General features: G+C 48.2%; 1 protein-coding gene across 1 annotated transcript; it reads right to left on the reverse strand.

The window, feature by feature from the left end:
- Window positions 1-3,906: 3,906 nt before the first annotated feature.
- On the reverse strand, window positions 3,907-12,417 carry LOC144099568 (large ribosomal subunit protein P1-like). Its single transcript, XM_077632985.1, has 5 exons — window positions 12,194-12,417; window positions 12,046-12,106; window positions 9,351-9,494; window positions 6,493-6,552; window positions 3,907-3,972 (listed from the first exon to the last, which is right to left on the reverse strand). The coding sequence occupies exons 1-5, from the start codon at window positions 12,263-12,265 to the stop codon at window positions 3,959-3,961; spliced, it is 351 nt and encodes a 116-aa protein (XP_077489111.1). The 5' UTR covers window positions 12,266-12,417; the 3' UTR covers window positions 3,907-3,958.
- Between the last annotated feature and the right edge of the window lie 233 nt (window positions 12,418-12,650).

Consider the following 12,650-nt stretch of genomic DNA (forward strand, 5'->3'; position numbering starts at 1 on the left):
GTTCAATGTTTAAACAATATGGAGAGAGAGAGAGAGAGAGAAAATGTTAACCATATACGAGCACCCCTACCTTTCCAACTCAGGTATGCAGACCCGGGAGGGAGTAGGGGGCTCCGCGTCTAGAGGCCTGTGTGGCGAACCGCTTGGTTCTTCGAGGCCTCGGTCGCCAGGTGGATGGCTTCGAGTTGGTCTTCGAGTTTCGAGGGAGAGACTCCCAAGCTTCCTCATTATCAATGTTTATGGCAGCCCCAGGTGAGTAGGGGCATTGCCAGATTATGTGGTTTAGTGTCCCTCTCTGGGCGCATTGCTTACATCTGTCGTGGTCTCTGCCATCTGTGCTAAGGAGGTATAGCCAATGTGGGTTTCGATGGTTGCCCGCCTGGAGTTTTCTCAGGCTCCTGGCTTGTTCGTTGTCAATTTGTTTGTGCGGTGTGGCATAGGATTGTCTACCGAGTTTGTAGTAGTCTCAAATATCTCTGAAGGTGTTCAGCCGCTCCTCGGGTACCGGGTCGTCGAGCCGCTCTGCACCCGCCTGGTAGTAGACGTCTTGAGTGAGCGTGTGTGCGGCTTCATTCCCTGGTGCTTATTCGTGGGCAGCGGTCCAAATAACTTTGATCTTGCGGGAAATCTCCCTAGAATCGAGAAATTTCTTCGTTTCTGCTGCCACCCTTCCCTTGGCGAGGTTCCAGATGGCAGTCTTGTTGTCACCAATTATGGTGCTGGCTTGCATCCCAACACACGCGAGTGCAATAGCAACTTCCTCTGCGATGTCAGCGTTTCTCGCTTTAACCGACGCTGTAGTTAAGGGGATGCCTGCCCCGTCTACCACCGCGGCAACCGTGGCCCCAGATTTTCCGGTGGCTGCGTCCGTGTATGCTACTGTTTCCGGTGGTTTCGAGTCCATATCTTTTGCTATGCCCTTGGCTCTGTTTTGCCTTCTTTCCTTGTGGTGAATTGGACTCATGTTTTTTGGCGTTGGTAGGATGTAGACGTCTCTGTACCCGTTGCCGAGACTAACCTTCGGGGTGGGGCCCCTGTTGTGTTGAAGCCCCACATATGGAGAAATATGGCAGATAAAGACAGGCAGTGGAGGACAATGCTGCACAGATCATTCTGCAACGGCACAGATGACATTCAACTGGCACCTTTTTGGTAGCGCAGCCACCCAAGGCAAGTCTACGCAATGCGTTCCCTGTGCACTCATGAAAAGGTGAATTTCCAGCTGAATTTCTTCGAGAGGGAAAAAAGAGCTTTCCGAAATTGGTGTGTACATGGGTGCCTATGCACAGGAAGAAAGGTTTGCACAGCCAATGCCACAATTTGAAGTCGCATGGGGTGCGTTTTGCAGGAGATTAAGAGAAAAATTAATTTACCCAATTTTCAAAGGTGAGCATTTCTCCCTACATAGCTATTGCCGAATTTCATTAATCAGCACTTTTTGCAAACCCTGGAGCATATCATTCACAGCCAAATCATTAACTACCTCAAAGATCGAATTATTTTCAAATACCAGCACGGCTTCTACAAAGGTTTTTCATATCGCTCGACTCGCTGACTTTACTGATGACTTGAATTCATCTCTCGACGCGGGCTTTCAGGCTGATCCAGTATTTCTTGACTTCTCGAACTATTTTGACCGGGTTCCTTGCCACAGACTTCTACTGAAACTTGCACATCTTAACATACACCCCAATGTGCTCTTGTGAATTAAGGACTTTCTCTAGTCTATAACTCTGTTCTCCTCAGTCAATAATTCTGACTTCTGCTCATGTCGCATCTGATGTAATCCAAGAGAGCGTACTAAGTCCGTTGCTTTTTCTTATCTATATTAACAATCTATCTGCCTGTTTAACATTTAGAAGTTCAACTCTTTGCTGACAATTGCTTAATTTGCCCGACTGCCAGTCCTTACAATCTCACCGGGACAGTCAGCTCATGGTGCTCATCCTGGCTAATGACCTTAAGCGTTTCTAAAACGAAACATGTCTTTCACTCCTCGGTCAGGACATATTCCAACCACTTACATTCTTAATGACGATAGTGTAGAAATGACAACCTATAAGTTACCTAGGGGGTGCACCTTCACTTTGACTTAACATGGCATTACCATATTGATCTCACCCTAGCGTCTGCCAACTGTTCACTTGGTCTCCTCAAACACACCCCTATCCAGTCAAGAAAGTTGCCACCTTAATACGTCGCTAAAATTGAATATGCCGCGTCCATCTGGGACCCTGATCAAGCTTACGTCCTTGCAGAGCTGTGTGGTTCGTTTCACATTTTCAGGCTACTCACCTTTCACAAGCGTCTCGGCATTCAAGATACGTGCAGAAGTGCAATACTCACTACATTGCCGTAAACTTGCTCGTATAACGCTTTTCCATCCCTTCGAGACTGTTTGTCACCTTTCCACAACACAATTTCTTCCGATCATACAGTGGCATTGTCTTGTGAGAACTCGTTCGTTCCTCATTGGACAGCACCACAGAGACAAAAATTCCAAGAACGCATTCACTGCGACAGAAATGTGTCAATTTTTTGTTTTCCCCTTCGCATTACGTGTTTTAATTATTACCATTTCATGTATCCTTAAAATGCAACACATTAAAACTGCCCCCCCCCCCCCCCCCCCCCCGTATTACACTCCCAGCGAAGGCCTTTAGGGGCAACTTGAATGAATGAACAAACATTGCTTGTACACCAATGCTTCAACTTTGGGAACAGGGAAAAGTTGGCGTTGGACAGGTCAACCAAATATGGTAGGGGTTTAATGTAATGAAACAAAGTATACATACCAGAGCAGGTGTTCATTCTTGCAGCTCCTCAAGAATACGATGCGCGACAGCTTTAGTGGGTTAAAGCCCATATATGCAGAATTGGTCATTCTCTACTTCACATTTAAATAGATCGTAGAGTCTCCATACCACTTCCAGTGCAGTAATTCAGCAATGTGCCACTGCACTGGCAGGAGGTTGTTTCCATCACAGCCACCGGTAGCAACTATAAATCCATGTTGCTCTTTTCGAGCAACCTCTCGCGGCCTGCCATCCATTGGCTACAGCTGGCACAATGCTCCTCCGAACTTACACAAGCTTCCTCCCATTGGCTGCACCTTGTGCAGCGCTCCTCTGAACTAGAGGAACTCTGGTAAGCTCCGAGCACGAGATTCTTGCTCGGGGTGGGTAGAAGTGCTTCTGCAATGCACTGTTCCAGCATGGCATGGCTGGAGTCTTCATATTGGCTTACAGTAGACGTGTATGGAGATCTCCTGAAAAAGGACACAGGAAATCTTTATGGTGGCAGCAACTGCTGCATTTGAAGACTGGGAGGTGGCCAGAAGACAACGTTCAGCACAGCCTTCTGCCCGTGTTTTTTTAAGTGCTGTCAACAAAAGAATGGATCACCAACTAGTACTATTCGTCTTTTTCTTGTTTGCAGTTGGGCTTGTGCATGCCTGGATCATGATTCATTAATTGGTCTGCCCCTACTGAACAATTTATTAAAGGAAAAAAAAATTTGGCAGCCATACTGGCATGATCATAGGAGGTCCCCCACCAGCTAGAAGTTACCTTGGGCCCCTCTAGAAAAAAATGTCTACATGCCTGCAGCAGCTGCATTTTGAAGCAAGCTCATACCCATCAGTCAGAAACTTCACACCAGAGTGAGTTAGGGTAGCAAGATTAAATATAATGTGCTGCACAGAGCCTCTAGTAGTAACCAAAAATTAGCGAAGGTTCATTTGTATATTACGCTGCCTCCAGCACCACTTTTCTTTGCTGGGGAGTGCTTGTACGGCATCCGTTGTCACAATTCATTGTGCTTCAAGCCTCAAGAAACACCCTCCCCATGACACCAGCTGTGGAAACAGGCTGCAGTGCCAACAAAAGGAGTCACCACAAGCACTGCTAAAAGTTGCGCAGCTTTTATTCACAGGCATCGAGATGGCTCCATGGGGTCCTCAATCGAAGAGACCTGCACAAAGAGAAGCAGGGTCAATGCTCTGTCTGGCACCTCGTGCACATGGTTACACCAGGTGCAATGCGGTGAAAGGCATGGAACTAGTCCGCATGAAAAAAAAATAAAGGGCAGCATGCTATTCCACATTTGTTTTGTGGCCGAGTGGTCTAGGGCGCAAGAAAGCGAATCTTTCGGGTCGGCAGCCGAGCACCATAACCACTAAGCCACCGCAGTGGCTGCAGCACACGAGTGCTAGCTTTTGACAACGTTGCACATGATGTACGAAACGAAGTGAGGATTGCAAAGTAATGCTGCAGGATCCCATGCTGGACTGTACCAAGCAGAAAAACGACAAAGCTAATCCAAAACTAGACTGAGCGGCTGGCTGTGGGCAGAGCTTCATGAACAACATTTCTGGTGGAGTGACACTGAACCAGCAATTTTAGGCCTGTAGTCAGTCAGCATCCTAGTCGAAATCGAAGAAATGGGCTTTGGCAGGGCACGTAATACGAAGGTAAGTTAACCGATGGTCGTTAAGAAAAAGTTAGGTGTGTGGCAAAATTGAAGTCATTTGTTGGGATAGGGTGGCTGCAGCTAGCACAAGACGAGATTGGAGATATGGAAGAGGACCTTTTCCCTGCAATGGAACTAGTCAGGCTGATGATGATGAAGAATCAGTCATTGATTATGGTACCGCCCGCGTCCATCAATCATTTGCAGTTGCTTTTTGCAACACTGTATGGCTCAAAATGCAACTGAGGAATTGGAAATGACGAATGTGCTCAGTGAATGTCATAAATGACTGAATGCAGGCTTAAAAATTGCTGGTTAAATGCACGGGAAGCAGACCATCCACGTGTGGATGATTTCTGTGGCGTCACAAATGCAGTGCTGCACATAAAAATTACCCAAGCTGAGGGAGACTATTCTTTGATGCACTGCACAATCCATGGCATCATCCTGTACAGGTTTGAGATGATTTAACTTAAAAAGGCTAGTCGAAAGTAGACTTGCATAGTAACTGAAAAATGCCTTGCACTGGCCTCACAAGCTTTTGCCAAACAATTCTCCAAGTCAAACTCTGGTTTTGTAACCCCCACACCAAGACCTTATTTGCAAACAGCTGGCGACAAGAGTGGTTGGCACAGATGACCAAAGCACGAGCACTGCCTGCTTCCTTGCAACCAGTTTACTGCAGTCTCCTGCTGGCAACAGCTGGTCCCAAGGAGGGGGCACTCTAGCATGGCGGAACTAGGGAGACAAGCTTGTCCAAAAGGTGGGCACACCAACAACTGTGCTTCCCAGAGGGCCAGATAGTAAGCACAGGCTAACTAAAACTTGCAAAGCATCTATCAAGTGTAAATCATGTATGTCCTGCATAAGGACCTTTTTGGGGAATAAAAAATAGACAAGTGATTTGTGCAAAACCAAACATTAAAGAGCTGCTCAACTTGATGGGAATGATCACCCATAAAGGAACACTCATTATGATCTGAACAACAGAGTGCGCTGCGGACTCCATTACAGCCCATCGTGAGATGCCACATATGGTTGTTGGGTGCTTTTCAGCACAGGCGAGCAATACGAGCACTGCCCGCTTCCTAGCATCCTGTTACTGTAGTCTCCCGATGGCACCAGCTAGGCCCCGGGAAGGGGCGCTCTGGCGTGGCGAAACTTGGGAGACATGGGGAACGGCCGGAAGTGACATGCATGCATGCATAAGCACCATCATGTGAGAGACACAACCATAGTTAAAAAAACGAAGAATGTGAAAACTGCTCCTTGAGGAAGAAAAGGTAAATGCACGGTAACAACTGAACCCTAAAAACCTGTAAACCCACACACACAAAAATCTCTTCCTGTTAACACACCCTGGTCAAATGCCAGCTGTTTGCAAGACCTTAGTGTGGGGGTGACACAGTCATCAAGGCCTTCGAACCAAGTCTATCGAATCCAAGGTCAACTGAGTGCTGCTACAAGGGCAGCTCCAATGGCCATTATGTCAAGTCTATCGAGTCAATGGAGCAGTGTGGAACCAGTGTGCAACTCTAGTGCGATTTCGCAAGCTTTTCAATGGCGGCCGAGTGCACTTTCGGTTGTGGAGCGCTTGCAGCAACGTGCTCGGGAATAAAATCAGAGCAGTATCATTTTATAACCAACACCTGCTTCCTCAAAAGCACATGAATGCTACCACAGCTTGTCCAAGGCAACGAAGTCAATTTCAAGAGATTAACATCAATATAACGAATAAAAATTCTGGTTTTGATTTTCAGGTATAACTTGGTGGATGCAGAACATCGGAAATTCTCCATTGTGCACAAAGCACTGTGGACAGGAAATTTTGCCGATTCGCATCAAATGGGAACGTATCATTGACACTCTACTGCATTTGCCTTCCTTATGCCCGTTACATGTCAGTGTACACACACATGCAGGCATTGTCTGCACGAAGCAGTTCTTTGGCATTGCGCCAGATTAACCAGAAAGTAAGCAATGGTCAAGGCTGCAGTCTGTGCCCTTGTCCTCAGCACTCACCGAAGCCCATGTCGTCATCCTCCTCTTCCGACTCCTCCTTCTTCTCTTCCTTCTTGGCCTCTGCAGAGGAAAACCGCAGCAGCAATGGTCAGCACATCACAAGACCCATGCAAACACACAAACAGCTCTGTACCACAGAGACGCACAAATGTGCCAACAAGGGGGGTCTACTGCATACGCATAGCAAACGAGAAAATTTCAGCTTCACCTTGCATACAACACTGCAAAGGAGCAACCCTACCCATGAAGGAACTAAAAAAAAAACAACGATATCGCAATAACAAGAGAGCAGCTGCACTGAAGAGTGATCTGAACAAGGTGCATACAACAGAGTGCGCTGCAGACTCCATTACAGCCCGTCGTATGCCACATATGGCTGTAGGGTGCTTTTCGGCACAGGCTTGAGCAATACGAGCACCACCTGCTTCCTAGCAACCAGTTAATGTAGTCTCCCGCTGGCACCAGCTAGGCCCACGAGAGGGGGCGCTCTGGCGTGGCTAACTTGGAAGACATGGGGCACAGCCAGAAGTGGCATGCGTGCACAGGCACCGCTCTTGCACACAATGGCTGGTGGAGGCAGATCACCGAGCCTGTGAAATTTGCAGCATTACCTGCTGTAGTGCAATGCCACTGCACAAATTATAGAGGACCACCCATGGCGTGCTGGCTGCCCATCGCTCGCTATGTATAACATGCTTAGCAGTGAAACTGCAGCGACTGGTTCATTAGAACTACTCATTTCCTATCATAAAATGTATAATCCTGTTGCCAGTACAATAAAAATAGATAAATGGTTTTAAAATTAGGGCACAGTTCCTTGCTCAACCCCTCCTGCAGCGATGCATGACACACGAGAGCAACCGAAAAGCTTTAGTTAGGTAGGTTGGCTTCTTCGCATGACAGCAATGGTTTCACAGCCCCAGTGCTGCTTCAAGTAACCAAGGCTGCACAGGTGACCAGTCTCTGTGTGTGTGATCAGAGCGCCTTTAGAAGTGCCACTTGCGGGGGCATGGTGCACAGGTTGATAAACCACCGGTGAAACTGGAGTTCGGTATATAGTGCGACCTTCCTATACTTTTCCATAGGATTTCCAAGTGTTCGATTCGTGAATTAATTCGGAATATCCAGGCTCAACTGTATCAGAATTTAGCAGTAGCTGGTGCCTCAGCAACTTGCAGCTTCCAGTACAAAGCTCTTTTTCAACCAGCCTATTGAGCTTGCACTACACAAACACAATAGTAGTAAAAAAATTGGCTGTGGTTTAGCTCTGGTTAAACCTAGTAGGTAGCGAGAGCTACAGGCCATAACTACACTTAGGCTTCGCTGTGGCTAAGCGATGTAATGCTACTGATGATTTACTTGGCTAATATCCGTCTATGCTCGTTTCGTTCCAACGCTAAGTCTGGCTTCCTTCAGAGACGCCAAACTCGGCATGTCGTCTTCTACTGTCGGGTATTCCCTGTTGTGGCCTAAGTAAGCGAGCTCATCTAGCCGTGTTGTCATTACGACGTTCGAGACATTTGACACGCTCTTCTCCGGTCTCCTCCTTGTTTCATTCCGACGCCTAAGTGTGGCTTCTTTCAACCTAATCGACTCATCGTTCTCCACAACGGCCGAAGCACAAGGCAGCGTTTCTCTGTCGTCGCCAGAGGCGAAAATTCGGCGCTTGGAGCGAGGCGACGCAGGGAGACGCAGATCTCAGCGTCCGTAGGTGGGGATTGGTGGGGCCAAAAGCTGCGGCCCGTTTCTGCAAAAGCAGCAGAGCCCCTTGCTATTGTCCCCCTTGCCCCTGCATAAGGTTCCCGTCGCTGCTGAATGGGACGATTAGCTACGAACGAGGGATAATTGAGGGGCTTTACCGATGATGTCTCCCCACCCGTCTGGAGACACCAGTTCGTATGCACTCATGTGTTTGGTTGCCCTCTCCTGCGGGCTCAAAGCGACGATGCCAGTAGACCAGATGCCGACGCAACGTCGAACAAACGCTGCGGCTCGCCTGCCGCTACGCCGAGCCGTATGTATACACACACTCCGACCGCCCCTCTCCCTCTACTGCGCACAACTGGCGAGGCGAGCGGAGTCTGCTCCACGACGAGCACAACGGCAGAGTGACGTCGTGCCAGATGGCACGCGGGGCGGTGCGACCACGGCCGAGGTGCGACCATGCTGAAGAGGTGAAGTGGCTACAGTAATGTAGCTCTCGCTACAAAAAGTTGCAGGCGATAAACACCAATCCCAGACACTGATTTAGATGTATTCACACGACGCTGTGATTTGGGCTTGACAGCACAGGATGTCTACCATGCAACAGAAACGTCACTCCATAAGTGGGCACCACTGAGTGTCCATCACAATCCTGCTGTGGGCGGATTGGATACGCCAGCTTCCATTGGTGCCAGCTTGATGAGCAGCATAATCTCTTGGTTCCCTTGTAAGACTGCCCCGATTTCATGCGGTATGTCTGCTGGTCTATTTCACACAGTTTCATTTTAAATACGGGTCAGTATGCTGTCTCTCTGCACGGGTTCACTTAGACTGACCAGCTATCTGAATTGACAACCGGGTTTTACATTTGTGCACGACCGTCAAGCTGAGTGCAGGTTTAATTCGAGACTAATTTTGCAAGCCAAAATTCTCGTCTTTTGGTTCACAGAATGCGATTGACGTGTTTATTTGGTTGTGCATACGTGACCCTCCTGAAAAGTACATTTCAGGCCAACATGACTGGTGCAAAATAAGATGTGGGAAAAACTCACGGATGCACAGTAACCTGATGACTTGGCCAGCAGACTAGCTGCAATCTCATCTACGCTTCTAAACATAATGATGCAACACTTCCCCTGGCCCACGGCACTCACCTGGCTTGCCGCCTCCAGCAGCTGGGGCTCCAGCCGCAGCTGCTGCCGGAGCAGCTGCAGCAGCTGGTCCTGCACCAACTCCTGAGCCGACGTTGGAGATGAGACTCTTCAGGTCCAGCCCTTCCAGTGCCTTGGCAAAGAGGCCTGCACATGGACAGAGGCTTTGGCTGTAGCCAACTTACTAAGGTTCTGCAACACTGTGTCTGCCCCTTACCCTCCGCAATCTATCCCTTTGTCCCTAGAGATATCAGAACACAGCCAGGAAGCACCAGTTAACAGACATTTCACCAACTAACCAAACAGCCACCGAGTCTACATGCAGACTTCCACTGCTGTGCTATTTTGCTCTACCTAACAGCTACACAATTCGCAATGTCCGTAGACCATATTGCCACCTGGCAGCGAGAGCAAGAAGCGCCAGAAAGAGGGTACTGCGGGCAACCGGACGGCAGCATAAGTGCGCTTCTCACTTGGCAAAGGACGAGAATATGCTCGCCCTTCTTTCTTCCTAAAGAGATGAAGATGAATGTGTTGGTGCCCCAGTGTGCCAATTAAGCCGTCTACAACCAAATTCTCCCTTTATTAGCTGACAGATACTCAGCAGAAGTAAGAGTGGGCGATGAAGCAGTAGCTTGGTATACATGCGTCACCACCAGTGAAAGTTTGCTGTGCACATTTCACCACTAGAGATTTTTTCTTGAGTACCACAGCTAATGAAATAAAACTCCACTGCTTGGACTGCTTAGAAAAAACGCGATGCATTTTGCTGCAAGATGTTTCCGCCGGAAACTGTCCATCTCACAAAAAGCAATAGCCCTAGAATTACAAAAGCCGGGTGATTCATAAATGAACGACGCTTCTTTGCAACACTTACTTTGAAGCTTGGTGGTACCAAAGGCAATGACTGACATGGTGGCTGTATTACAAGTCATAATTATTACGACCTAGTGTGGTGTGATATCTACCTCAAACTCGGCAATTCTTGCATGCACTGGGGATAAGGCATTATGCAAGTAAACCCGTTTAGTTGCTAAATGGTGCCAGCATCACACTGCTCAAAATCTACTTTCTAATTCAGCTGACCCTTGCACAACCAAGCTCATTTTTATGTCCGTTGTATTTCGGTTGATTCATTCAACTAGTGCTATTGTGCCAGATGAAAGAATAAACCAGAATGCAACCCGCACTAAATGTGTAGGTTCTCACAGCAGTTCTCAAAACATGGAAGCGGAGAAGCTGAAGTTTCCTTCCGCCTGGAGTTGTGGACTGTACCGATAGAGGCATTGCGCAGGCTGCCCCGGGAAGGGTAGAATGCACCATTTACTTCAGAGCTACATGTTTAGACCACCAAGAGATAAGCTTTTTAGCAGTTTACAAGTTCAGAAAACATCTGCACACACCCGTGAGAAGCACATTTTGAATCCTATCGTCACGTGCCACATCCCGTACACTGCGAACTTGGCAGACATGCTTATTTCCACAACTGCACAAGCGCAAATAGGTTTATGCGTAGCTGTCAAGTCTGCAAATAAACAATCCAGCGCAATGAAAGCTTTAGTGACGCAGCAAATGTTCTGATGCCTGGCCTGATACAATGTGCTCCATCATATTTTCTAAGAGGAGCAAGTCAGTGAACGACAGTGACATGTTGCTACTTAATAAGCTCAGCGCACGTACAACACCAAAATTTGCTACGGCACACACAGACCAAACAAGATTAACCTCTTCCGGGCAGCCATTTTCGATTTTGTTGCGCCACCTTTAGGCCGTGGGCATTGCAAATTACTGCCTCAAGAGTTCTCTTGGCATGATCTAAACAAGGTGCAGACATCAGAGTGCGCTGCAGACTATTACAGCCCGCTGTATGCCACATATGGTTGTTGGGTGCTTTTCGGCACAGGCGAGCAATATGACCGCCGCCTGCTTCCTAGCAACCAGTTAATGTAGTCTCCCGCTGGCACCAGCTAGGCCCACGAGAGGGGGCGCTCTGGCGTGGCTAACTTGGAAGACATGGGGCACGGAAGTGGCATGCGTGCACAGGCACATTTCTTGCACGACACAATGGCTAGAGGAGCTAGATCATCGAACCGTTTAAATTCGCGGCATCACCTGCTGTAGCGCAACACCGTTACGGAGAAATTATCAAAGCCCAATCGAACCAGCAGACTTCAGCGGCTGTAATCGGAAAATTCCTATGGCGTTCGCTCTGGTCAGCCAGCCTTCTCGAACACGTGCCTCGCATGCACACAACGTGCTCCCCTTGCAACAGCTCCTCCTCGGCGAACAGAGAACGCAACTAGCTCGCCGTTAGACAGCAAACAAGCCGCTGGTAACGAACCGAGAGACTGGAGACGAGTTTTAACCCACTCTCGGGTTAAACAGTATGGCATCTTTTAAATAGAGCGAGCGAAGCAAGCAGAATGTACCCGATAGAGAAAAGACACGGAACACTGCTAAGCTTGTGCGTCCGAATCTGACTTAGCTGAGCATAGAAACGGAGCTTGCACCAGCGAGATGAAACCTACGCAAGCCGCTACTTCCTCATCTAGATCATAAAGGCTACCCTGGGCCATTATTCCAGCCGTATTCAGCGGCAACACCCCTCAGAAATGGTAACAGCAATTGGCCGAATTTTACGTTCACGATGCACGCACTATTCAACACGGCGAATGTCGCCAACAGCACGCTGGCTCACCTGGCCAGTACGGCTCGACCTCGACGCCGGCAGCCTTCAGGATGGTGCTGATCTTCTCAGCCTGGATTAAATAAATGAATCAAAATAGGACAGCTGCTGAAAACATGGAAAAAATCACGTGGTGCGGCCGCAGCACACAACTACGTACGGTGACTGCAATCTCGTCGTCCTGGAGGATGAGAGCGCCATAAACGCAAGCCAGCTCGTCGTTGGAAGGCATGATGACTTCGTGAACTTGTTAAATGGAATTGATGGCAAATATTTCTAGTGCACGCTGCTCGATTAGCCTTAGCTCCCGAGGGAGAACGATGCACTTCTGCCGCGATGGCGTCAGGAAAGAAAAGGAAGTTGCTTCGCTTCTCGAGCCGGAAGTTCGTTTCTTCCATAGTTGCCGCTACTAATCTCTCTGCGTTGTTAATCGCCGCTTCAAATAGTTTTGAGATGCGTGCGGCTGTTTGCAAATCATAAATGTACTAATTTGTTACTTTTATTTGCTGTACACAAATAATCCGTAAATAAAAGCAAGAATTATAAAATTGAGGATATTCAGTTTACGGTATACCGCTCAAACACCATCGTATGCAGCCATGCCATGCCAAGTCATG

This window comes from Amblyomma americanum, chromosome 7 (genome assembly GCF_052857255.1).
Source record: "Amblyomma americanum isolate KBUSLIRL-KWMA chromosome 7, ASM5285725v1, whole genome shotgun sequence".
In the NCBI taxonomy this organism is placed as follows: domain Eukaryota; kingdom Metazoa; phylum Arthropoda; class Arachnida; order Ixodida; family Ixodidae; genus Amblyomma; species Amblyomma americanum.